This window comes from Salvelinus alpinus, chromosome 8 (assembly GCF_045679555.1).
Source record: "Salvelinus alpinus chromosome 8, SLU_Salpinus.1, whole genome shotgun sequence".
Classification (NCBI taxonomy): Eukaryota; Metazoa; Chordata; class Actinopteri; order Salmoniformes; family Salmonidae; genus Salvelinus; species Salvelinus alpinus.
The window spans coordinates 5,832,437-5,859,770 of NC_092093.1; the positions used below are offsets into that span (position 1 = coordinate 5,832,437).

The 27,334-nt window shown below is 45.8% G+C and overlaps 2 protein-coding genes across 4 annotated transcripts in view; both read right to left on the reverse strand.

Annotated features, from left to right (window-relative positions):
- LOC139582460 (low density lipoprotein receptor adapter protein 1) overlaps positions 1–16,469 on the reverse strand; it is a 134,699-nt gene extending 118,230 nt beyond the window's left edge. Inside the window, exon 1 of the mRNA XM_071412481.1 lies at positions 16,082–16,469. Within this exon, the coding sequence (XP_071268582.1) occupies positions 16,082–16,166 (85 nt within the window). The 5' untranslated portion in view covers positions 16,167–16,469. The remainder of the gene's footprint in view (positions 1–16,081) is intronic.
- Positions 16,470–23,610: 7,141 nt separating this feature from the next.
- The window catches only part of LOC139582461 (E3 ubiquitin-protein ligase RNF19A), a 58,607-nt gene continuing 54,883 nt past the window's right edge, over positions 23,611–27,334 (reverse strand). For all 3 annotated transcript variants that reach the window (XM_071412482.1, XM_071412485.1, XM_071412484.1), the window contains exons 8-10: positions 27,084–27,215; positions 25,024–25,324; positions 23,611–24,775 (exon numbers count right to left, since the gene is read on the reverse strand). In XM_071412482.1, the coding sequence (XP_071268583.1) occupies positions 24,490–24,775; positions 25,024–25,324; positions 27,084–27,215 (719 nt within the window). In that variant the 3' untranslated portion in view covers positions 23,611–24,489. The remainder of the gene's footprint in view (positions 24,776–25,023; positions 25,325–27,083; positions 27,216–27,334) is intronic.

Sequence of the window (27,334 nt, forward strand, 5' to 3'; positions counted from 1 at the left end):
CTCTATTCTAATAGCAGCTTGCTACTTCCTATACCCCCAGTTCCTCTATTCTAATAGCAGCTTGCTACTTCATATACCCCCCAGTTCCTCTATTCTAATAGCAGCTTGCTACTTCCTATACCCCCCAGTTCCTCTATTCTGATCTAATAGCAGCTTGCTACTTCCTATACCCCCAGTTCCTCTATTCTAATAGCAGCTTGCTACTTCCTATACCCCCAGTCCCTCTATTCTAATAGCAGCGTGCTACTTCCTATACCCCCAGTCCCTCTATTCTAATAGCAGCTTGCTACTTCCTATACCCCCAGTTCCCTCTATTCTAATAGCAGCTTGCTACTTCCTATAGCCCCAGTTCCTCTATTCTAATAGCAGCTTGCTACTTCCTATACCCCCAGTTCCTCTATTCTGATCTAATAGCAGCTTGCTACTTCCTATACCCCCAGTTCCTCTATTCTGATCTAATAGCAGCTTGCTACTTCCTATACCCCCAGTTCCTCTATTCTAATAGCAGCTTGCTACTTCCTATACCCCCAGTTCCTCTATTCTAATAGCAGCTTGCTACTTCCTATACCCCCAGTTCCTCTATTCTAATAGCAGCTTGCTACTTCCTATACCCCCAGTTCCTCTATTCTAATAGCAGCTTGCTACTTCCTATACCCCCAGTTCCTCTATTCTAATAGCAGCTTGCTACTTCCTATACCCCCAGTTCCTCTATTCTAATAGCAGCTTGCTACTTCCTATACCCCCCAGTTCCTCTATTCTGATCTAATAGCAGCTTGCTACTTCCTATACCCCCAGTTCCTCTATTCTGATCTAATAGCAGCTTGCTACTTCCTATACCCCCAGTTCCTCTATTCTGATCTAATAGCAGCTTGCTACTTCCTATACCCCCAGTTCCTCTATTCTGATCTAATAGCAGCTTGCTACTTCCTATACCCCCAGTTCCTCTATTCTAATAGCAGCTTGCTACTTCCTATACCCCCAGTTCCTCTATTCTAATAGCAGCTTGCTACTTCCTATACCCCCAGTTCCCTCTATTCTGATCTAATAGCAGCTTGCTACTTCCTATACCCCCAGTTCCTCTATTCTGATCTAATAGCAGCTTGCTACTTCCTATACCCCCAGTTCCTCTATTCTAATAGCAGCTTGCTACTTCCTATACCCCCAGTTCCTCTATTCTAATAGCAGCTTGCTACTTCCTATACCCCCAGTTCCCTCTATTCTGATCTAATAGCAGCTTGCTACTTCCTATACCCCCAGTTCCTCTATTCTAATAGCAGCTTGCTACTTCCTATACCCCCAGTTCCCTCTATTCTGATCTAATAGCAGCTTGCTACTTCCTATAGCCCCAGTTCCTCTATTCTGATCTAATAGCAGCTTCCTACTTCCTATACCCCCAGTTCCTCTATTCTGATCTAATAGCAGCTTGCTACTTCCTATACCCCCAGTTCCTCTATTCTGATCTAATAGCAGCTTGCTACTTCCTATACCCCCAGTTCCTCTATTCTGATCTAATAGCAGCTTGCTACTTCCTATACCCCCAGTTCCCTCTATTCTAATAGCAGCTTGCTACTTCCTATACCCCCAGTTCCTCTATTCTGATCTAATAGCAGCTTGCTACTTCCTATACCCCCAGTTCCTCTATTCTGATCTAATAGCAGCTTGCTACTTCCTATACCCCCCAGTTCCTCTATTCTGATCTAATAGCAGCTTGCTACTTCCTATACCCCCAGTTCCTCTATTCTGATCTAATAGCATCTTGCTACTTCCTATACCCCCAGTTCCCTCTATTCTGATCTAATAGCAGCTTGCTACTTCCTATAGCCCCAGTTCCTCTATTCTGATCTAATAGCAGCTTGCTACTTCCTATACCCCCAGTTCCCTCTATTCTGATCTAATAGCAGCTTGCTACTTCCTATACCCCCCAGTTCCCTCTATTCTAATAGCAGCTAGCTACTTCCTATACCCCCAGTTCCTCTATTCTGATCTAATAGCAGCTTGCTACTTCCTATAGCCCCAGTTCCTCTATTCTGATCTAATAGCAGCTTGCTACTTCCTATACCCCCAGTTCCTCTATTCTAATAGCAGCTTGCTACTTCCTATACCCCCAGTTCCTCTATTCTGATCTATTAGCAGCTTGCTACTTCCTATACCCCCAGTTCCTCTATTCTGATCTAATAGCAGCTTGCTACTTCCTATACCCCCAGTTCCCTCTATTCTGATCTAATAGCAGCTTGCTACTTCCTATACCCCCAGTTCCCTCTATTCTGATCTAATAGCAGCTTGCTACTTCCTATACCCCCAGTTCCTCTATTCTGATCTAATAGCAGCTTGCTACTTCCTATAGCCCCAGTTCCTCTATTCTAATAGCAGCTTGCTACTTCCTATAGCCCCAGTTCCTCTATTCTGATCTAATGATGGTTAATGATGTCAGAGTCTGAATATTATTTCAGATCAGATCACTCCTCTCTGCAGGTTTACTGTGTCTGGCAAACAGGCTGAGCTAGCTTCCTTTCTGTGATGTATTGTATTGGTCGAGACGATAGTGCAGTAATAAAGATTGGAAGTAACTGGGACAGAATTTGAGCTGCGTCTGCTGGGCTCGAAAATGTGACTAAATGAAAAGAAGACGATCTGCTCGGTTCATAGGCCTACTCTTTGCCTTTAGCCATATACTGTACACGTCTGTTCTGTCTTCCTTCTGGAGCTGTGCCGAAGGCTGTATCTCCTGTAGATGGCGATGAGCAGCCCCAGAAAAAGTGTCCTCTCTGTTCCCTTGTGGCAGTTGGTCAGGTTTGACCTTTTGGAACATCTAACGGTCGCCTCGCTCCTGTTCTCCCTGACAAGATCCAAGGGGATGGATCGCTCTCTTGACCACGTGCTGTGGTCCTCTCCTGCCCATAGCCAATCACATACTATCCTCCTGACCTCAACAGATGACCGTCATCAGAAAGAGCTTGTGCTTTCTCTTTTTGGCTGAAGGGCTGACATTAAAAACAGAGCCTTTTCTCTCCCTTTAGAGGGGAAAATGGCAATCACTAGTCTTTCTCCATGACAAAATGTAAACAACGCATGGTAACCATGGTATCAACCAAGCAACTGGCAACTAAGTCCTGCAACACTTTTTTCCTGACATGTCCCAGTTCTTATTGAGGGACTTCATGGAAAATGCTTTGCTTTATAACTTGTAAATAGTGTCGTAGCAACGGTGAGACAGCAGTGCTTTAATATGTCGGGAGTTTCCCAGGGACACATGGTGAGCATGAGAGTCGCGGTTATCCGGGGGGCGCCTCACAAACACAACGTAGCAGCACAGAAGACAGAGCAAACAGCCAAGTAGCCTCCTGTCTATCGTAGGTGAAAACGGACAGCACTCTCCGAGGTGCTGATTCATTCAAAGCAGTTTAGACGTCACTGCAGAACACCCGCCGTCCGTAGGCTATAGTCTATAGTATACCCACATAGTCCAGTATACGTGTGGGGCTTACACACGTCCATATTTCTTATATAATCTAATTTTCAAGACATCAACGTACAGCAACATTTTTAGGCGTCACTGCAGAACACCTGTCATATGCATATGCCCACATACCCAGCTGTTGGGCTTACAAGACCTGAATTTCTATCATTTTCAAGACATCAATGTAGCTGTACAACAAATATCACAATATCGGAATATATCTTCAATTAAAATACATCAACGTAGGCTACAGCAGAACACACACATGAGAATATATAGACCTCCTGTCTATGTGAAAATATGAAGCGCATATTCCTATAATTTATTTATTTCACTTTATTTAACTAGGCAAGTCAGTTAAGAACAAGTTCTTAATTACAATAATGGCATATACCGGCCAAACCCAGACAACGCTGGGCCAATTGTACGCCGCCCTGTGGGACTCCCAATCACGGCCGGTTGTGATATAGCCTGGAATTGAGCCAGGGACTGTAGTGACGCCTCTAGCACTGAGATGCAGTGCCTTAGACCGCTGCGCAACTCGGGAGCCCAATGTGGAGGGCCGGCGAGGGAAGTAACTGATCTTGGCACAGGTCTTGGTAGTGGTTGTCAGCTATAGACGAGGTCGCTACGTAATCACGGCAAGCTAGACTAGTGGTCTCACTACTGAATTTGAAACATGGGAAAGACACATTTTTTTTTTTAATGGATAAGAAAATAACCTCTATGTCTACAACTAAGACACCAGGTCTGGAATCAACGTGGCAGGATATTATGATTACACAGAAGGATCCCTGAGCTTTTACGTGATGGTCTTTCTGGGGGGGCGGGAGAAATTACCAGGAGGCAACTTAATCATTTTATTAGAATGTTTACACTGCGAACAGTGAAACAATTAATAAATGTTACAGCGAGAGGTACTGGATCCAGACTAAACTAAGATGCCAGACTAAAGAGGATGCCAGACTAAACTAAGATGCCAGACTAAAGAGGATGCCAGACTAAACTAAGATGCCAGACTAAACTAAGTCAAATCTGAGAGGTGCCAGGATCCGGCTCAAATTAAGCATAGTGAAACAGGCAATAGGAGTTATAACCATGACATTACAGACTACAGGAGTTATAACCACCATGACATAACAGGTCAGGCTATAGGAGTTATAACCACCATGATATTACAGGTCAGACTATAGCAGTTATAACCACCATGACATTACAGGTCAGACTGTAGGAGTTATAACCACCATGACATTACAGGTCAGACTGTAGGAGTTATAACCACCATGACATTACAGGTCAGACTGTAGGAGTTATAACCACCATGACATTACAGGTCAGACTATAGGAGTTATAACCACCATGACATTACAGGTCAGACTATAGGAGTTATAACCACCATGACATTACAGGTCAGACTATAGGAGTTATAACCACCATGACATTACAGGTCAGACTATAGGAGTTATAACCACCATGACATTACAGGTCAGACTATAGGAGTTATAACCACCATGACATTACAGGTCAGACTGTAGGAGTTATAACCATGACAGTAAAGCTCAGACTACTTACATAATGAAATACCTCAACAGGATACTTAACCTCTAATCTGCTGTCATTACAGTGGAGGAATAATACAATGATAGCTAGTGTAAGACTGTTTTAACAGAGGTTAGCTGGGAGGGAACCAAACTCCTGTCAGCATTAAATCAGGAGATGCACTACCTCACTATTCATGTGTCCCAAATGGGCACCCTATTTCCTATGGGCCTTGGTCAAAAGTAGTGCACTACATAGGAAATAGGGTTCCATTTGGAACGCATCCCCTCACTATTACTCTCTGAGACTGAGAACAGCAGTCTGGTGTCTCCCACTACCTGTACTGTCATTCATCAGACTCACAGGCAGCAGAATGATTAGTGGCACTGTCTCCCTATTTAAATAACATTTCCCCTAGTCTCTCTCTATACCAGGGACATAGAGGTGTTGGGCCAGTAACCGAAAGGTTGCTGGATCGAATCTCCGAACTGACAAGGTAAAAATCTGTCGTTCTGCCCCCTGAGCAAGGTGGGCGCCGAAGATGTGGAAGTCGATTAAGGCAGCCCCCCGCAGCACCTCTCTGATTCAGAGGGGTTGGGTTAAATGCGGAATACACATTTCAGTTGAAGGCATTCAGTTGTACAACTTTATTATTTAAAAATTATATTTCACCTTTATTTAACCAGGTAGGCTAGTTGAGAACAAGTTCTCATTTACAACTGCGACTTGGCCAAGATAAAGCAAAGCAGTTCGACACATATACAACACAGAGTTACACATGGAATAAACAAAACATACAGTAGAAAAAAAGAAAACAAAAAGTCTATATACAGTGTGTGCAAATGAGGTGAGATAAGGGAGTTAAGGCAATAAATAGGCCATAGAGGCGAAAATAATTACAATATAGCAATTACACACTGGAATGGTAGATGTGCATAGATGCACGTGCAAGTAGAGATACTGGTGTGCAAAGGAGCAAGATAAATAAATAAATACAGTATGGGGATGAGGTAGTTGGATGGGCTATTTACAGATGGGCTATTTACAAATGGGCTATGTACAGGTGCAGTGATCTGTGAGCTGCTCTGACAGCTGGTGCTTAAAGCTAGTGAGGGAGATATGAGTCTCCAGCTTCAGTGATATTTGCAGTTCGTTCCAGTCATTGGCAGCAGAGAACTGGAAGGAAAGACGACCAAAGGAGGAATTGGCTTTGGGGATGGCCAGTGCAATATACCTGCTGGAGCGTGTGCTACGGGTGGGTGCTGCTATGGTGACCAGTGAGCTGAGATAAGGCGGGGCTTTACCTAGCAGAGACTTGTAGATAACCTGTAGCCAGTGGGTTTGGCGACGAGTATGAAGCGAGGGCCAACCAACGAGAGCGTACAGGTCGCAGTGGTGGGTAGTATATGGGGCTTTGGTGACAAAACGGATGGCACTGCGATAGACTGCATCCAATTTGTTGAGTAGAGTGTTGGAGGCTATTTTAAAGATGACATCGCCGAAGTCGAGGATCGGTAGGATGGTCAGTTTTACGAGGGTATGTTTAGCAGCATGAGTGAAGGATGCTTTGTTGCGATATAGGAAGCCGATTCTAGATTTAATTTTGGATTGGAGATGCTTAATGTGAGTCTGGAAGGAGAGTTTACAGTCTAGCCAGACACCTAGGTATTTGTACTTGTCCACATATTCTAAGTCAGAACCGTTCAGAGTAGTGATGCTGGACGGGTGGGCAGGTGCGGGCAGTGATCGATTGAATAGCATGCATTTAGTTTTACTTGTATTTAAGAGCAGTTGGAGGCCACGGAAGGAGAGTTGTATGGCATTGTAGCTCGTCTGGAGGTTTGTTAACACAGTGTCCGAAGGGCCAGAAGTATACAAAATGGTGTCGTCTGCGTAGAGGTGGATCAGAGACTCACCAGCAGCAAGAGCGACATCATCTATGTATACAGAGAAGAGAGTCGGTCCGAGAACTGATCCCTGTGGCACCCCCAGAGAGACTGCCAGAGGTCCGGATAACAGGCCCTCCCTCCGATTTGACACACTGAACTCTATTAGAGAAGTAGTTGGTAAACCAGGCGAGGCAATCATTTGAGAAACCAAGGCTGTCGAGTCTGCCAATAAGAATGTGGTGATTGACAGAGTCGAAAGCCTTGGCCAGGTCGATGAATACGGCTGCACAGTAATGTCTCTTATCGATGGCGGTTATGATGTCCTTTAGGACCTTGAGCATGGCTGAGGTGCACCCATGACCAGCTCTGAATCCAGATTGCATAGCGGAGAAGGTACAGTGGGATTTGAAATGGTCGGTGATCTGTTTGTTAACTTGGCTTTCGAAGACCTTAGAAAGACAGGGCAGGATGGATATAGGTCTGTAACAGTTTGGGTCTAGAGTGTCACCCCCTTTGAAGAGGGGGATGACCACGGCAGCTTTCCAATCTTTGGGAATCTCAGACGATACGAAAGAGAGGTTGAACAGGCTAGTAATAGGGGTAGCTACAATTTCAGCAGATAATTTTAGAAAGAGAGGGTCCAGATTGTCTAGCCCGGCTGATTCGTAGGGGTCCAGATTTTGCAGCTCTTTCAGAACATCGACTATCTGGATTTGTGTGAAGGAGAAATGGTGGGGGCTTTGGCGGGTTGCTGTGGAGGGTGCTGGGCATTTGACCGGGGTAGGGGTAGCCAGGTGGAAAGCATGGCCAGCCGTAGAGAAATGCTTATTGAAATTCTCAATTATAGTGGATTTATCGGTGGTAACAGTGTTTCCTAGCCTCAGAGCAGTGGGCAGCTGGGAGGAGGTGCTCTTATTCTCCATGGACTTTACAGTGTCCCAGAACTCCTACAACTGACTAGGTATACCCCCCCCCCCCCCCCCCCCCGCCCCTTTTTCCTTTCTTTGTGGATTTCAAAGCACAAGCACAGCAAGGAAAAGGGCTAAGCAAGGGAGTTCTGGAAATGGGAAAGTATGTATCTAAGACATAGTTTTAACATATAGACTTTACAGTATATGCCTTAACTCAGAATCAACTGGGCCCTCCAACTGGGCCCTCCAACTGGGCCCTCCAACTGGGCCCTCCAACTGGGCCCTCCAAAAATAATATGGTCGCTGCGATAGGACATGTTTTTTGATTGACGATTTTCTGCATTTTTCAAAGTCCCATCTAATACAGCCGTAGCAGTCTCTCTCTTTCCCCCACCTCAATTTTAAACCGCTACCCTTTTCAAGTCCTACTTCGTTGCACAGTGTTACCAGGCTCTATATGTGCACAAGGTTAGTAGAACATGTTTGTGTGGGAAAAGTAGGATTGGCAATTTTACAAATCATCTCTAAAAATGCTGGATAGTACATTCAGTGAGGTATAACCCTAAGAGATGGATAGAGATCAACATAACATGTGATTTACTTTACCTCAAATCACACCAGCTGTTTGTCTGTTTGGCACATACTGTAGCTAGCAGCCATGCTAAGCCTTGTTATGGTTCCAGTAGACAGCTCTGACACATCACTGGCCCACACACACACACACACACACACACACACACACACACACACACACACACACACACACACACACACACACACACACACACACACACACACACACACACACACACACACACACACACACACACACACACACACACACACAGAGAGAGACACAGACACACACAGAGAGACACACACACTGGCACAGAAAGACAGTCCTCCTTCCAAACCCACAAGAGTTAAGTAGCTTCTGGACATTAGCTGTCTCTCTGTGTCTGTCTCTCTCTCTGTGTCTCTCTCCTCCACCCTGGTTCCCCTGCTAAATAATGCAGACATAAAGCTCTCCTTCTCTATGTGCCAGAACCCAGCTACATTCACTCTAATTATGCCATTCTGTCAGTCACAATGCTCACAGCCCTCATCCAGTCACAATGCTCACAGCCCTCATCCAGTCACAATGCTCACAGCCCTCATCCAGTCACAATGCCTCATCCAGTCACAATGCTCACAGCCATCATCCAGTCACAATACTCACAGCCCTCATCCAGTCAAATGCCTCATCCAGTCAAATGCCTCATCCAGCCCTCATCCAGTCACAATGCTCACAGCCCTCACAGCCCTCATCCAGTCACATGCCTCATCCAGTCAAATGCCTCATCCAGTCAAATGCCTCATCCAGTCACAACGCTCACAGCCCTCATCCAGTCACAATGCTCACAGCCCTCATCCAGTCACAATACTCACAGCCCTCATCCAGTCACATGCCTCATCCAGTCAAATGCCTCATCCAGTCAAATGCCTCATCCAGTCACAATGCTCACAGCCCTCATCCAGTCACAATGCGCACAGCCCTCATCCAGTCAAAATGCTCACAGCCCTCATCCAGTCACAATGCCTCATCCAGTCACAACGCTCACAGCCCTCATCCAGTCACAATGCTCACAGCCCTCATCCAGTCACAATGCTCACAGCCCTCATCCAGTCACAATGCTCACAGCCCTCAGCCAGTCACAATACTCACAGCCCTCATCCAGTCACAATGCTCACAGCCCTCATCCAGTCACAATGCTCACAGCCCTCATCCAGTCACAATGCTCACAGCCCTCATCCAGTCACAATGCTCACAGCCCTCAGCCAGTCACAATACTCACAGCCCTCATCCAGTCACAATGCCTCATCCAGTCACAACGCTCACAGCCCTCATCCAGTCACAATACTCACAGCCCTCAGCCAGTCACAATGCCTCATCCAGTCACAACGCTCACAGCCCTCATCCAGTCACAATGCTCACAGCCCTCATCCAGTCACAATGCCTCATCCAGTCACAATGCTCACAGCCCTCAGCCAGTCACAATGCCTCATACAGTCACAATGCTCACAGCCCTCATCCAGTCACAATACTCACAGCCCTCAGCCAGTCACAATGCCTCATCCAGTCACAACGCTCACAGCCCTCATCCAGTCACAATGCTCACAGCCCTCATCCAGTCACAATGCCTCATCCAGTCACAATGCTCACAGCCCTCAGCCAGTCACAATGCTCACAGCCCTCAGCCAGTCACAATGCCTCATCCAGTCACAATGCTCACAGCCCTCAGCCAGTCACAATGCTCACAGCCCTCAGCCAGTCACAATACTCACAGCCCTCATCCAGTCACAATGCCTCATCCAGTCACAATGCTCACAGCCCTCAGCCAGTCACAATGCTCACAGCCCTCATCCAGTCACAATGCCTCATCCAGTCACAACGCTCACAGCCCTCATCCAGTCACAATGCTCACAGCCCTCATCCAGTCACAATGCCTCATCCAGTCACAATGCTCAAAGCCCTCAGCCAGTCACAATGCTCACAGCCCTCAGCCAGTCACAATGCTCACAGCCCTCATCCAGTCACAATGCTCACAGCCCTCATCCAGTCACAATGCTCACAGCCCTCATCCAGTCACAATGCCTCATCCAGTCACAATGCTCACAGCCCTCATCCAGTCACAATGCCTCATCCAGTCACAATGCTCACAGCCCTCATCCAGTCACAATGCTCACAGCCCTCATCCAGTCACAATGCTCACAGCCTTCATCCAGTCACAATGCTCAAAGCCCTCATCCAGTCACAATGCCTCATCCAGTCACAATACCTCATCCAGTCACAATGCCTCATCCAGTCACAACGCTCACAGCCCTCATCCAGTCACAATGCTCACAGCCCTCATCCAGTCACAATGCCTCATCCAGTCACAATACCTCATCCAGTCACAATGCCTCATCCAGTCACAATGCTCACAGCCCTCATCCAGTCACAATGCTCACAGCCCTCATCCAGTCACAATGCTCACAGCCCTCATCCAGTCACAATGCCTCATCCAGTCACAATGCTCACAGCCCTCATCCAGTCACAATGCCTCATCCAGTCACAACGCTCACAGCCCTCATCCAGTCACAATGCTCACAGCCCTCATCCAGTCACAATGCCTCATCCAGTCACAATGCTCACAGCCCTCATCCAGTCACAACGCCTCATCCAGTCACAATGCCTCATCCAGTCACAATGCCTCATCCAGTCACAATACTCACAGCCCTCATCCAGTCACAATGCCTCATCCAGTCACAATGCTCACAGCCCTCATCCAGTCACAATGCTCACAGCCCTCATCCAGTCACAATGCCTCATCCAGTCACAATGCCTCATCCAGTCACAATGCTCACAGCCCTCATCCAGTCACAATGCTCACAGCCCTCATCCAGTCACAATGCTCACAGCCCTCAGCCAATCACAATGCTCACAGCCCTCAGCCAGTCACAATGCTCACAGCCCTCAGCCAGTCACAATGCTCACAGCCCTCATCCAGTCACAATGCTCACAGCCCTCATCCAGTTACAATGCTCACAGCCCTCATCCAGTCACAATGCCTCATCCAGTCACAATGCTCACAGCCCTCATCCTTGTCACAATGCTCACAGCCCTCATCCAGTCACAATGCCTCGTCCAGTCACAATGCTCACAGCCCTCAGCCAGTCACAATGCTCACAGCCCTCATCCAGTCACAATGCTCACAGCCCTCATCCAGTCACAATGCTCACAGCCCTCATCCAGTCCAGTCACAATGCTCACAGCCCTCATCCAGTCACAATGCTCACAGCCCTCAGCCAGTCACAATGCTCCCAGCCCTCATCCAGTCACAATGCCTCATCCAGTCACAATGCTCACAGCCCTCATCCAGTCACAATGCCTCGTCCAGTCACAATGCTCACAGCCCTCAGCCAGTCACAATGCTCACAGCCCTCATCCAGTCACAATGCTCACAGCCCTCATCCAGTCACAATGCTCACAGCCCTCATCCAGTCACAATGCCTCATCCAGTCACAATGCTCACAGCCCTCATCCAGTCACAATGCCTCATCCAGTCACAATGCTCACAGCCCTCAGCCAGTCACAATGCTCACAGCCCTCATCCAGTCACAATGCCTCATCCAGTCACAATGCCTCATCCAGTCACAATGCTCCCAGCCCTCATCCAGTCACAATGCCTCATCCAGTCACAATGCCTCATCCAGTCACAATGCTCCCAGCCCTCATCCAGTCACAATGCCTCATCCAGTCACAATGCCTCATCCAGTCACAATGCTCCCAGCCCTCATCCAGTCACAATGCTCACAGCCCTCATCCAGTCACAATGCTCCCAGCCCTCATCCAGTCACAATGCTCCCAGCCCTCATCCAGTCACAGCAACAATGTGCCTGTTCTCTAAAAAAAAAAAGAGTTTTGTTCATTTTCATAATTGTACTGAATGATGATGATGATGGTGGTGATGATGATTGTGGTGGTGATGGTGGTGATGGTGGTGGTGGTGATGGTGATGATGATGGTGATGATGGAGGTGATGGTGGAGGTGATGGTGATGGTGGAGGTGATGATGATGATGGTGGTGATGATGATGGTGGTGGTGATGATGATGGAGGTGATGTTGGAGGTGATGATGATGATGGAGGTGATGATGATGGTGGTGATGATGGTGGTGATGATGATGATGGTGGTAATGATGGAGGTGATGATGGTGGTGATGATGATGGTGGTGATGATGATGATCGTGGTGGTGATGATGGAGGTGATGATGGAGGTGATGATGGAAGTGATGATGGAGGTGGTGATGAAGGTGGTGATGATGATCGTGGTGATGATGATCGTGGTGGTGATGATGATGAAGGCGATGGTGGTGATGATGGTGGTGGTGATTATGGTGGTGGTGATGATGTGGTGATGATGATGTGGTGATGATGATGATGGTGGTGGTGATGGTGGTGATGATGATGTGGTGATGGTGATGGTGGTGGTGATGATGAAGGTCCAACGTCATGACAGGATGATGGTGGTGATGATGGTTGTGATGATGGTGGTGATGATGTTGGTGGTGAAAATGATGGTGATGAAGGTGATGGTATTAATGATGATGGTGGTGAAGTCATAATGATCATGGTGATAACGGTGATGATGATGACGGTGGTGATGATGATATTGATGATGGTGGTAATAATGATGATGGTGGTGATAATGATGATGATGATATTGATGGTGGTGATAATGATGATGGTGTGTGGATATACTTAATCACTAACTAATCTTCGTAATCCAGACCTAGTTTACAAACCAAACATGACAACTGTGCCTGTGCCAGTTTCTGAAGCCACCAATTACACCCTGTTAGCACAAATACCCTGTTAGCACAGATACCCTGTTAGCACAGATACCCTGTTAGCACAGATACCCTGTTAACATGTGGCATGATTGATTTAGACATCTGGATGCTCTAACTGTCCTCAAGGCCCAACGCAATCACCAGCCTGTAGGCCCCTAACTACCAGCCTGTAGGCCCCTAACTACCAGCCTGTAGGCCCCTAACTACCAGCCTGTAGGCCCCTAACTACCAGCCCGTAGGCCCCTAACTACCAACTAGTCACTATGGCAGCTAGTGTCCTAATTTATGGACCTAATGCATTAACACACACACACACACACACACACACACACACACACACACACTAGGGAATCATTAAAATATTAATCCAATAGGAGCATATCCAAACCCCTCAGGTTCCCATTTAAATGTAAGAATTAATTTATACTGCGTTGGTTTCAAAGAGACTCTGTCTGTTCAGCACATCTCTGTTGTCGTACCGAATGGCACCCTATTCCCTACAGGGCACTACTTTTGACCAGGACCCATCAATCTCTGGTCAAAAGTAGTGCACTATGTAGGGAATTAGGGTGCCATTTGGGACGTCGGCTCTTGTCTCTAACTGTGAAATGAGTCAGTCTGCCAAGGATTTGCAATGTCTAGGTGCAATATTCAATCAAAATCTGAAACCGGGCTTCCAGGGTTAAAGTCAAAAATATTCTTCTCATAGCAGTAAATCATGTTTGATTTATGTTTATTAATCCAGAAACTGGTTTGATTAACTAGACTGAACCGTACTCTATTTTAACATCTCAAATTTCACCCTAATTCCCAAAGTCCCTGTTCAAAGGTAACGCACTATTTTTATTTTACCTTTCTTTAACGAGGCAAGTCAGTTAAGAACAAATTCTTATTTTTTTAACGACGGCCTAGAAACAATACTGAATGAACAATGAACACTTTTATTTTAATATAGGGAATAGGGTTGACATGTGGAATGCAGCCTAAGTACACAGCAACAGTCAAAAGGTTTAGAACATTTTTTAAATATTATATGCAACGCAGGACAAGCTAGTTAACCTAGTAATATCATCAACCATGTGTAGTTAACTAGTGATTATGTGAAGATTAATTGTTTTTTTTTTATAAGATACATTTAATGCTAGCTAGCAACTTACCTTGGCTCCTTGCTGCACTCGCGTAACAGGTGGTCAACCTGCCACGCAGTCTCCTCGTGGAGTGCAATGTAATCGGCCGTAATCGGCATCCAAAAATGCTGATTACCGATTGTTATAAAAACTTGAAATTGGCCCTAATTAAATCAGTCAACCTCTAGTTGAGATGTGTCTGTTACTTGATCTCTGTGAAGCATTTATTTGGGCTGCAATCTGAGGTGCATTTAACTCTAATGAACGTATCCTCTGCAACAGAGGTAACTCTGGGTCTTCCTTTCCTGTGGCGGTCCTAAAGAGAGCCAGTTTCATCATAACGCTTGATGGTTTTTGCGACTGCACTTGAAGAAACTTTTAAAGTTTTTGAAATATTCCGGATTGACTGACCTTCATGTCTTAAAGTAATGATGGACTGTCATTTCTCTTTGCTTATTTGAGCTGTTCTTGCCATAATGTGGACTTGGTCTTTTACCAAATAGGGCTGTCTTCTGTATACCACCCCTACCTTGTCACAACACAACTGATTGGCTCAAACGAATTAAAAAGGAAAGAAATTCCACAAATTAACTTTTAACAAGGCACACCTGTCCATTCCAGGTGACTATCTCTGGAAGCTGGTTGAGAGAATGCCAAGAGTGTGCAAAGCTGTCATCAAGGCAATGGTTGGCTACTTTAAAGAATCTCAAATATAAAATATTTATATCAATAATAATGACACTTTTTTGGTTACTACATGATTCCATATGTGTTATTTCATAGTTTTGATGTCTTCACTATTATTCTACAATGTAGAAAATAGTAAAAATAAAGAAAAACCCTTGAATGAGTAGGTGTGTTCAAACTTTTGACTGGTTACTGTATGTTTTTGTCTTCCCCTGAGCTTTTGTGGAGGCTTGAGAAAGAAGTGTTCTCTCGCCCAGGGAGAGACTCTTCAACCAAACACTTCACACTTCAGAGTGACAGCGCACAGTAGCAAGCGTTGCCATGAGCCAGAGACCAACTGTCAGTCACAGCCTCTCTTTCTCTACAACCTGCTGTATTCTACAGACTGGACTGAGTTGACAGTTTTAATCCCCACTGGGAATTGTAAAGAGGAAGAGAAATGCATTGTTCCCACTATGGATTTAACTTCACAGTGAACACGTGTGAATTTCATATAACAAAGAATAGCTATCGGGCCTTATAGGATATGAAACCAATGGTATCCTAAAAAATAGAAGTTTGTCTATTGATATTTATGAATTCAGACAGCAACAGTAATATAAATTGTCCTTGTGGAGTAGAACAATAGCATATGTCTGAAGTTAGTAAGATACTTTTCATAGTTATACTGGCTGACCTGGTTTAATAACTGATTCCTCACACGAGTGTGCAGTGGACTTAGGTAACCAGATAATAGGAATAGCATTTGGACCTGGGGAAAAAAATGCATATTGCCCGGTGGGGAGAAATAAAATACTATATTTTATTGATAGATAACGGGTGATAAAAAAAAACGTTACACTATTTGCAATTCAGAAAGGTATATACTGCGACCTATTGTTTTCTATCACACACAAATGTCACACCTCAGAATCTACTGTTCTTTAGTTTCTATTCCAACAAGAGTGGTGACAATAGAACAAGATAGACAGCCTATTGTCAGCGCTTTCCTTTGCTTGTGACAGCTAGTCTCGTTGCATTGTGCTATCGTCTAATGTGTCCGTTTCTTTGCATCGATATATGGCCTTTACCGGTGTGAATTTGACGATAGACTTACTTTCGTGCTTGGAGGTGCCCCATGTGTGCCGCGGAACTCCGGGACTCTTGATAATCGCTCTTCCAGCTGATTTCAGAGCATCCATGCTTAGATGTGTCTCAGTGTCAGGTGGATACCTTCCCTCTCCGCTTGCTTTGGCTCAGAAAGAGAAACGATAGTAGCCAGTCTACGTACGCTACAGCAGTCGACTACTAGTGATGCGCGGTGCAGCGAGCGAACAGGCAGACGATAGGACCAAGTTCAAACTCTCGTTCCCTGTAACAAGGGTCTCGGTCTGATGAAATGCTGGGCAGCGCAGCCTCCTTTAACCCGGTGCTCTCCGGTGCTGCCTGGGTTGGGAGCGAAACGAACATGGGGCGGGCATGAAGTAAAGGTGTGTCTAGCCCTCCGCCACACCCATTTTTGGAGGAGTCTTGCATAGATGTGTCATAATACCCATAAAACCTAGTGGTCAAACAGGGAAATAGTTCCAAACGTTTTTCCACCATACATTTTTCCCATGTAAATCTCTCTGGGACAAGGTGACTTTTATCAATATATTCACCTGTTTTTACCCCCCCCCCCCCTCCCCCAAAAAAGTATTAAATACTAATTAGCTGCTAATGTGGCTATCATAAAGAACTACAAAGGCCATGATGATCTGGGTGAGACTGATGAATCGAGACAAAGGTAAGAATCTCTGGGTTAACTATCTAATGTTAGCTAAATGTAGTAATGAATAAAATGGCAACATTTCTTTAAATGCACAATTCTGTGAACTGTCTTGTGCAAGTTTTAAATTGATACAATACCTGTTAGCAAAGGTGTCAGCTAGAGATGATGTGTAGGAGCTTGCTGGGATTTGTAGTTTTGTATGATGTCTACTTTGATGCTAATTAGCATTTTTTGATTCTGAGATCAAAATCAAATGAAATAGAGCCAATTATATTGATAAACGTCCCCTTGTCCCAGAGAGATTTAAACGGTTATCAAAACATCATGTCAGGGTGAGCCTACACGAAACACAGCCCTTATTTTAAGTGTTTCTAAAATCCCCTTTGGGAAAAATGTATTGTGGTAAAACTATTGGAACCATTTCCCTGTTTGACCGCTAGGTTTTATGGGTATTATGACTCGTACTGTGGTACTCTATTGAATGTGGTACATTTGCAGATGAATTCTATACATTTTGTATTCTCTCTCTAGTGCATTTCAAAAGTAGCCTAAACCCTTTTACAATTATGTGCATGTTGATGGTAATACATTTTAGATGGAATTAAATGACTAAATGAACAACTGCTAACTATTGTGGATGAATAAAAGCAAGGGGAACTGGCAGAACAACGCTGCTTGATGTGACGGGAGGAGCCGCTAGCAGGTAAGCTAGCAGTTAAGCTAGCAGGTAAGCTAGCAGGTAGGCTAGCAGGTAAGCTAGCAGGCAGGTAGGCTAGCAGGTAGGTAGGCTAGCAGGTAGGTAAGCTAGCAGGTAGGCTAGCAGGTAGGCTAGCAGGTAGGCTAGCAGGTAGGTAAGCTAGCAGGTAGGCTAGATCAGGACGTGGGAACGAAAGTAAAGCACCTTTTTTAAAACTGATATAGAGAGAAATAGTAATGGCTTCTTTTTGTAGGCACTAACTCGCCACGATTCCTTGGACAAAAGCCTGTTGGGAAATGAATGGACAGGACCAGTGACAGACTTACCATTAGGCAGAAGAGGCAATTGCATCAGGCCGCACTTCATATGAGCTGGGCATATATATATTTTTTTACTAGTAATTATTCTTTAAATATATAATTTCACCACTTGAGTCCCACCATTGTCAGCTCATCGCTCTCATTCTGTCTTGCTTCAGCAGGTTGGTCCAGCTGCAGCTAAATCTGCTGGAAGCTTCAAAGGAAATGGGGAGGGAGGGGGGGGGGGGGGGTTCCTGGCCACTGTGCCCAGGTTAATAAGGCCACATTGTTGACAAAAAAGGAACTCCAAAAAAGTGAATGAATCCATACAGCCAAATAATGATTCAAAATAGATCAATCATTTCTTTCCATACACATATTTCATATCAATATTCCACTTTTTTCCTCATAATTCATAATAATGGACTATTCCACCCTGACAGAGTTCCAGTGAATTGTTTCGCACCGTATGATTGCAAACGCGACTTTTGTAAAATTAAGCTATTAAGCAATGAGGTGTTTTCAGAGCGGGGCAACTGCAGCAATGAGGTGTTTTCAGAATGTAAATGGAATGTAATACTCCTTTTGTCCAGACAGCATCAGATACATGCGCTACATATAGTAAGACAGAGGGCCGCTGTTTCGCTCGCTTGGATACTTTCTCCGGTGAGATAGTTTCATCCACTTGCAATTGAAGGAAAGTTGGCGGGTGCACAGTTAGGATGCTGGAATTATTTTTGGATGAACGTGAAAAGGTAACCTACTTTTTGAAGTGATTTTTTTGACAAATCACACTGGCATCTGCCTGGGGTCTCCAAATCACTAAGTCTGCCCCCTGAGCAGGACACCCTGAGCAGGACACCCTGAGCAGGACACCCTGAGCAGGACACCCTGAGCAGCAGAACACCCTGAGCAGCAGGACACCCTGAGCAGGACACCCTGAGCAGCAGGACACCCTGAGCAGCAGAACACCCTGAGCAGCAGAAGACCCTGAGCAGCAGAAGACCCTGAGCAGCAGGACACCCTGAGCAGCAGAAGACCCTGAGCAGCAGAACACCCTGAGCAGCAGAAGACCCTGAGCAGCAGAAGACCCTGAGCAGCAGAAGACCCTGAGCAGCAGAAGACCCTGAGCAGCAGAAGACCCTGAGCAGCAGAACACCCTGAGCAGCAGGACACCCTGAGCAGCAGAACACCCTGAGCAGCAGAAGACCCTGAGCAGCAGAAGACCCTGAGCAGCAGAAGACCCTGAGCAGCAGAAGACCCTGAGCAGCAGAAGACCCTGAGCAGCAGAAGACCCTGAGCAGCAGGACACCCTGAGCAGCAGGACACCCTGAGCAGCAGAACACCCTGAGCAGGACACCCTGAGCAGCAGGCCACCCTGAGCAGCAGAAGACCCTGAGCAGGACACCCTGAGCAGCAGGACACCCTGAGCAGCAGGACACCCTGAGCAGCAGAACACCCTGAGCAGCAGAAGACCCTGAGCAGCAGAAGACCCTGAGCAGCAGGACACCCTGAGCAGCAGAACACCCTGAGTAGCAGAACACCCTGAGTAGCAGAACACCCTGAGCAGCAGAAGACCCTGAGCAGCAGGACATCCTGAGCAGCAGGCCACCCTGAGCAGGCCACCCTGAGCAGCAGGCCACCCTGAGCAGCAGAAGACCCTGAGCAGCAGGCCACCCTGAGCAGGACACCCTGAGCAGCAGGACACCCTGAGCAGCAGAACACCCTGAGCAGCAGGACACCCTGAGCAGCAGGACACCCTGAGCAGCAGGACACCCTGAGCAGCAGGACACCCTGAGCAGCAGGACACCCTGAGCAGCAGGCCACCCTGAGCAGGACACCCTGAGCAGCAGGCCACCCTGAGCAGGACACCCTGAGCAGGACACCCTGAGCAGAACACCCTGAGCAGGACACAACATTTTGGAACTTTTGAATCTGTATGAAATTATATCTTATGAAAAGTAATGACATAAAACCTGTGGAAACAGCCCGTATAAAATACAAATAAATTGTTTTCTTGAGCCAATCAACATTTGTCCTTAGCTGCAGATAATGCAATTCCTCAATCTGTAGCCTACCACTGCTCTGAGGATCAATATCACCTATGTTCCAGCGCCCTCTGTTGAAAATGAGCAGTCATTACATCATGTCTACAGACTCCATTCAATGACGGTCCGCAGGCAAACGTTCAAGGTGCAAAACCTGACTTCTCCTGTTCATGTCCCCACTTCACTATGTAGTAAAGGGGTGTGTCCCAAATGGCACCATATTCTCTATGTAGTGCACTACATTTGACCAGGGCCATAGGGAATAGGGAGCCATTTGACCAGGGCCAATAGGGAATAGGGTGCCATTTGACCAGGACCCATAGGGAATAGGGTGCCATTTGACCAGGGCCCATAGGGATCTGGTCAAAAGTAGTGCACTATATTAGGGAATAGGGTGCCATATGCAAGGCTGAAGATCATTTTAAAAATTGGACACGAGATGACATTCAGTTCTGTCCTTCATGGTGAAACATTTGTTCAAGTTTTATTCCTCATCAGATTTACAATGCATACCATGTCTGTATCAATCCCCATGGCTCTGAATACATACCATGTCTGTATCAATTCCCATGGCTCTGAATGCATACCATGTCTGTATCAAGTCCCATGGCTCTGAATACATACCATGTCTGTATCAATCCCCATGGCTCTGAATACATACCATGTCTGTATCAATTCCCATGGCTCTGAATACATACCATGTCTGTATCAAGTCCCATGGTTGTCTGTCTCTCCGAGGTCCTCTTCACAAGGGATTTCACACTCAGGATTCTTTCTGTTAATTTTTCAGTTCATATTTTCTCATCATCATAATCATCTAGAATGGATATAGCCTGAGTTAGCATGCTGCTTGTAGAACACCGCTGCTCTGGGATCGACTGAGAGGGTCTGGGTGCTGTGATCGACTGAGAGGGTCTGGGTGCTGTGATCGACTGAGGTGGTCTGGGTGCTGTGATCGACTGAGGTGGTCTGGGTGCTGTGATCGACTGGGGTGGTCTGGGTGCTGTGATCGACTGAGGGGGTCTGGGTGCTGTGATCGACTGAGGGGCTCTGGGTGCTGTGATCGACTGAGGGGGTCTGGGTGCTGTGATCGACTAAGGGGCTCTGGGTGCTGTGATCGACTAAGGGGCTCTGGGTGCTGTGATCGACTGAGGGGGTCTGGGTGCTGTGATCGACTGAGGGGGTCTGGGTGCTGTGATCGACTGAGAGGTTCTGGGTGCTGTGATCGACTGAGAGGTTCTGGGTGCTGTGATCGACTGAGGGGGTCTGGGTGCTGTGATCGACTGAGAGGTTCTGGGTGCTGTGATCGACTAAGATGGTCTGGTGGTGGTTCCTGTGTCTCCTGTTTGTCGACAGCATCACCACTGCAGTTCAATAGTGTGTGTGTGTGTGTGTGTGTGTGTGTGTGTGTGTGTGTGTGTGTGTGTGTGTGTGTGTGTGTGTGTGTGTGTGTGTGTGTGTGTGTGTGTGTGTGTGTGTGTGTGTGTGTGTGTGTGTGTGTGTGTGTGTGTGTGTGTGTGTGTGTGTGTGTGTGTTGTGGTGGTGGCTAACTCCTGGACACCCAGTGAGTGAGGAACAGAAACCATGCAGCTTTAAGAGAGATGTTCTAAGCCAGGGAAGGCCAAGATTTCTATTCCTCAGGAACTTGGTTGCCTGCTGTTCTATGTTCTGTCTGACACTTAATCACACACACACACACACACACACACACACACACACACACACACACACACACACACACACACACACACACACACACACACACACACACACACACACACACACACACACACACACACACACACACACACACACACACACACCTGGTTTCCCAGGTCTAAATCAGATGCTGGTTTGACAGACAGAAACCAACAGACACACATGCCAGAATATCAGAGTGACTCAGCCCTGTTCTAAGCCCTAGCTAGAGGACCGTGCTGCTACTATCAGAGTGACTCAGCCCTGTTCTAAGCCCTAGCTAGAGGACCGTGCTGCTACTATCAGAGTGACCCAGCCCTGTTCTAAGCCCTAGCTAGAGGACCGTGCTGCTACTATCAGAGTGACCCAGCCCTGTTCTAAGCCCTAGCTAGAGGACCGTGCTGCTACTATCAGAGTGACCCAGCCCTGTTCTAAGCCCTAGCTAGAGGACCGTGCTGCTACTATCAGAGTGACTCAGCCCTGTTCTAAGCCCTAGCTAGAGGACCGTGCTGCTACTATCAGAGTGACTCAGCCCTGTTCTAAGCCCTAGCTAGAGGACTGTGCTGCTACTATCAGAGTGACTCAGCCCTGTTCTAAGCCCCAGCTAGAGGACCGTGCTGCTACTATCAGAGTGACCCAGCCCTGTTCTAAGCCCTAGCTAGAGGACCGTGCTGCTACTATCAGAGTGACCCAGCCCTGTTCTAAGCCCTAGCTAGAGGACCGTGCTGCTACTATCAGAGTGACTCAGCCCTGTTCTAAGCCCTAGCTAGAGGACCGTGCTGCTACCATCAGAGTGACCCAGCCCTGTTCTAAGCCCTAGCTAGAGGACCGTGCTGCTACTATCAGAGTGACCCAGCCCTGTTCTAAGCCCCAGCTAGAGGACCGTGCTGCTACTATCAGAGTGACCCAGCCCTGTTCTAAGCCCTAGCTAGAGGACCGTGCTGCTACTGCTGCTGTTGCTAGTGAAATACTGTATTATGGATCTCTGTTAAGATAGTACATTCCCAAATGGCACCCTATTCCCTAATATAGTGCACTACTTTTAACCAGATCCCTATGGGCCCTGGTTAAATAGCACCCTAGTCCTTATGGGCCCTGGTCAGAAGTAGTGAATTATGATCCCAGCTTTCCAAGTAATTTCAACCCAAAAATGCAACGTGATGACGTTGAATCAATGTGGAAAACTGATAGAAGAATCTGTACGTCGTTTAAGATAATGACTAAAGTATTCCACCCTGAAACCATATAATTGTGTGAAATGTATTAGAATCATAATTAGAACCAGGACATTTTGTTCCTGTTTAGCTATGTAAGCAGGGTGCAAGTGTGAAACAAAGGATAAGAGGAGCTATCGACAGACAAGTTGTGCTACTGTGAAAACCAATAACAGGACATTCTGTCCCCACCCGTGGAGGGGAGAAATTGTTAGGCTTGCAGAAAATTATGAAACATGTTGCAGAATATGATAAACAATGTATGTGTGTAGTGGAAAAGTAACTGTCTGAGCAAGGCGTAACTTAAGATTTGAACTTGTGTGTGTGTTTAAAAAGATTCGCAGAGCGCTCTCTGAATAAAGTATTGATCTATTGCAGGCTGAGACTGTCTATTAACTGGAGATTTACAACCTTCAGGAATTAGACAGAGATATAAAATAGTTTGTTTAGAACATTGGGATAGAAATTCTCGTGACAAAAACGGACATTTGTTTTCACCAAACTTTTAATCTAAACCCAAATGACAGTGACATTTTTGTTGTTGTTGTTCATTTCACATTGAATTCATGTTAGTTTACAAACTCAACCAAATGTAAATCAAAACTAGACGTGTAACTGACGTCTGTGCCCAGTGGGGTAGGGAATAGGGTGCCATTTGGGATGCAGGCAGCCAGAGTCCGTAGGATATGTCTGGCTCTAAACATCACAGAGCCTGGTCCCTGAATATTGCTTAGATTCACAGCAGTGAAAGAATGCATGCCTTGACCAAAACATATAGCGCCCTCCGCCCTCCCCCCCCCCCACACACACACACCCCCCCAACCTCCTCAATGGAAGGTTGTGATACAAGGGAACATCAGCTTGATAACCAGTATGGTCAAAGTGGTCTACTATGAAATTCACTGAGATCACCAACCAGTCATAGTCGAGGGCGACTGCATTTCAACAAGGCCTGTAAAGTTGGACCAGCATGTTAAAACGTGTTGCATAAAGTCAGGTTTACACTGTATCTGACAATACTGAAATAACCCTTTGTGAGGAAACTCCCCCCCCCCCCCCCCTTCATTAGACCCTTTTTACACAGTAGCCTCTCAACGTTCTATCGCATGTCATCATCAACACGGGACGGGCAGGAAGCATTTCATACCTCATCAGTGTCAGGACAGGAAGAGAGAGTTGATGCAGCATGTTACATATGGCTAACCCCTACAGAACAAAACATGCTTTTAGATCTCTTAAAAATGTATCTTAGATGGAAGAGGGGATATTAGGCGTTGTATGTATCACCTGTGTAGGAGTGCTGATCTAGGATCAGGTCTTCTCTGTCTATAATAATCGTATTTATTGTGATCGAAAAGGCAAAACTGGTCCGAGATCAGCACTCCAACTATGAGATGATACAAACGACTCTAGATCATTATAAGTCGCGGGTATAGGTAGAGAAGGGGCTTGGTAATCATTTTTATTTAAATAATAATTTAAATAGACCAGTGTTAGATTGGGAGGTGGGGGCAGTCTCTTCTGAAAGGACACAGTAAAGTGAGGCTAACACCCACAAAACTAGTCAATCAACATGCTTTCAGTCATTTCTGGTTTGTTTTGATGCATCTGTGTTGGCAAGCGGCCCTCTTTATTTTGTCTATTTTTCACAAACACACCTTTTCCATCTCTCCCTCCTCTCTCTCGCTCTCCTTTTCTCTCTCTCCATGTCCCAGACTCTTAGACGGTGGAGCAGGAAGACAGCTGGTGGGAGGAGCCTGTAGTGGAAACAGGGTGTGGCCTAAATAGTAGGCGGAGCTCAGACATTGTCCGTCTCAAAAACATGCAGGTGGTCCCTGCTTTCTCCCTCTCTTCCTCCTCTTTCCTTTTCTCCGCTCTCTTCTTCATGTTCAGAGGCACACAGATGTTCCTGGGAGTGGGCGTGGCCCAGGTGATCTTGCGAGTGGGCGCGGCCTACTGAGTGCGCTCGACCCAGGGACTCAGCTGATAGGCTGCGACTGGACAGGATGCTACTGAGGCTGGACTGACGTGCGCCTCGTGGATGGGCCTCGATCTCTACACGCACCTCAATGTTCGTTCCCTCCCTGCAACATGAGAACATGAACAGCATCAAGGATAGGCCTGTTACATAATATTTCAGCCATGTTTTATGATCTAGAGGCAGGTTGCATCAAAGGAATTAAATGACTTGTCTTTTGTAATTGCTCTTGAGGGGATAAATTAATGTGTATTGAACTGACTTGAATTGAACGAAGAGAAACTTTGCAAAGAAATACTTTGGGCTCAATCAATCAATCAATCAATCAAAAACTATACGACAAGAGACACTGACCGCAAGGAGAATGTCTGTGTATTATCCAGCATCCCAGCACCCCCAGCCCCTTCGCAGTCTGATTGGCTGTCCTGCTGCGTATAAACATGACGCATCTGATGCTTGTCCAATCCTGTGCATGCATCTGGTTCCGGGGGCGTGGCAGCACTGCTGGTGCTGGGGAGCACGCCAACTTCCTGTACGCTGACCCTAACATCTTGTAGGACTTCCTGGACGCTGGTGTCGCTGAGGGCGGGGTTGGTCTGGCCTCTTGGGCCCGGCCCCGGCCAGTGGTCGCTGACTACATGAGAGAATAGAAGATCTTCAAGAGAAGTTTAGAAACAACATCAGATTAAAACTAGGAAACAACCATACAATCATACAGTAGTGTCAACATCTATTGGACTAATCTGATTAGTGATCTATTGGACTGATCTATTAGTGATCTATTGGACTGGTCTATTGGACTAATCTATTAGTGATCTATTGGACTAATCTATTAGTGATCTATTGGTGATCTATTGGACTGATCAGTCCAATAGATCACTAATATATCACTCCAATAGATCACTAATAGATCACTAATATCAGTCCAATATATCACTAATAGATCAGTCCAATAGATCACTAATAGATCAGTCCAATAGATCACCAATAGATCACTAATAGATTAGTCCAATAGATCACTGATAGATCAGCCCAATAGATCACTGATAGATCAGCCCAATAGTATATTAGTGATCTATTAGTGATCTATTGGACTGATCTATTGAACTGATCTATTGGTGATCTATTTGACTGATCAAGTGGATGGATCTACTGTGATCTATTGGATTGATCTATTGTGATCTATTGGATTGATCTATTGTGATCTATTGGATTGATATATTGTGATCTATTGGTGATCTATTGGACGAATCTATTAGTGATAAATTGGAGGGATCAATTGTGATCTATTGGACTAATCTATTGGATTGATATATTAGTGATCTATTTGACTGATCCAATGTGATCTATTGGACTGGTCCAATGTGATCTATTGGACTGGTCTATTGGACTGATCTATTGGACTGGTCTATTGGTGATCTATTGGACTGGTCTATTGGACTGATCTATTGGACTGGTCTATTGGTGATCTATTGGACTGGTCTATTGGACTGATCTATTGGACTGGTCTATTGGACTGATCTATTGGACTAATCTATTGGATTGATATATTAGTGATCTATTTGACTGATCCAATGTGATCTATTGGACTGGTCTATTGGACTGATCTATTGGACTGGTCTATTGGTGATCTATTGGACTGGTCTATTGGACTGATCTATTGGACTGGTCTATTGGTGATCTATTGGACTGGTCTATTGGACTGGTCTATTGGACTGGTCTATTGGACTGGTCTATTGGTGATCTATTGGACTGATCTATTCGTGATCTATTGGACTGATCTATTAGTGATCTATTGGACTGATCTATTGAACTGATCTATTGGACGGGTCTATTGGATGGATCTATCTGTGATCAATTTGACGGGTCTATTGTGATCTATCGGACTGGTCTATTGAACTGATCTATTGGACTGATCTGTTGTGATCTATTGGACTGATCTGTTGTGATCTATTGGACTGGTCTATTGGACTGGTCTATTGGACTGGTCTATTGTGATCTATTGGACTGATCTATTGGACTGATCTGTTGTGATCTATTGGACTGGTCTATTGTGATCTATTGGACTGATCTATTGGTGTTCTATTGGACTGGTCTATTGGACTAGTCTATTGTGATCTATTGGACTGGTCTATTGGACTGGTCTATTGTGATCTATTGGACTGATCTATTGGTGATCTATTGGACTGGTCTATCGGACTAATCTATTGGACTGGTATATTTGAGTTTACTTTGAACTACTCACTGCTGAACAATTCAAGATGGGATAAGTTGAGTTACTTTAATAAAAGCATTCAGGAATCTTTTTACTTATAATATAATGTACATAGTTCTTAAAACAAAAATACAAAATATAGGTAAGCATTAGATACAATATTTAGCATTATCCAATATACTATACTAAAGCCCCTTACAGCTGGCTAGGTCTTCCAGTTGTATCTTATGTGTTTCTGGGGGCTCGTTCTGCTGCCGGCACCATCCGTTCCGACAGAGCGACATGGGGACGACCCCGTAGACATACGTCAACATCAACGGGACGCCCACCCCTACAAGAGGGACAGGAAGAGACAGGATGAGAGACTGACTGAGGTACCTGTATTTCCTTGTCAATAAATGTTACCCTGTGGAAAATAACCGGCACATTTTAACATATGAATGTAGCTAG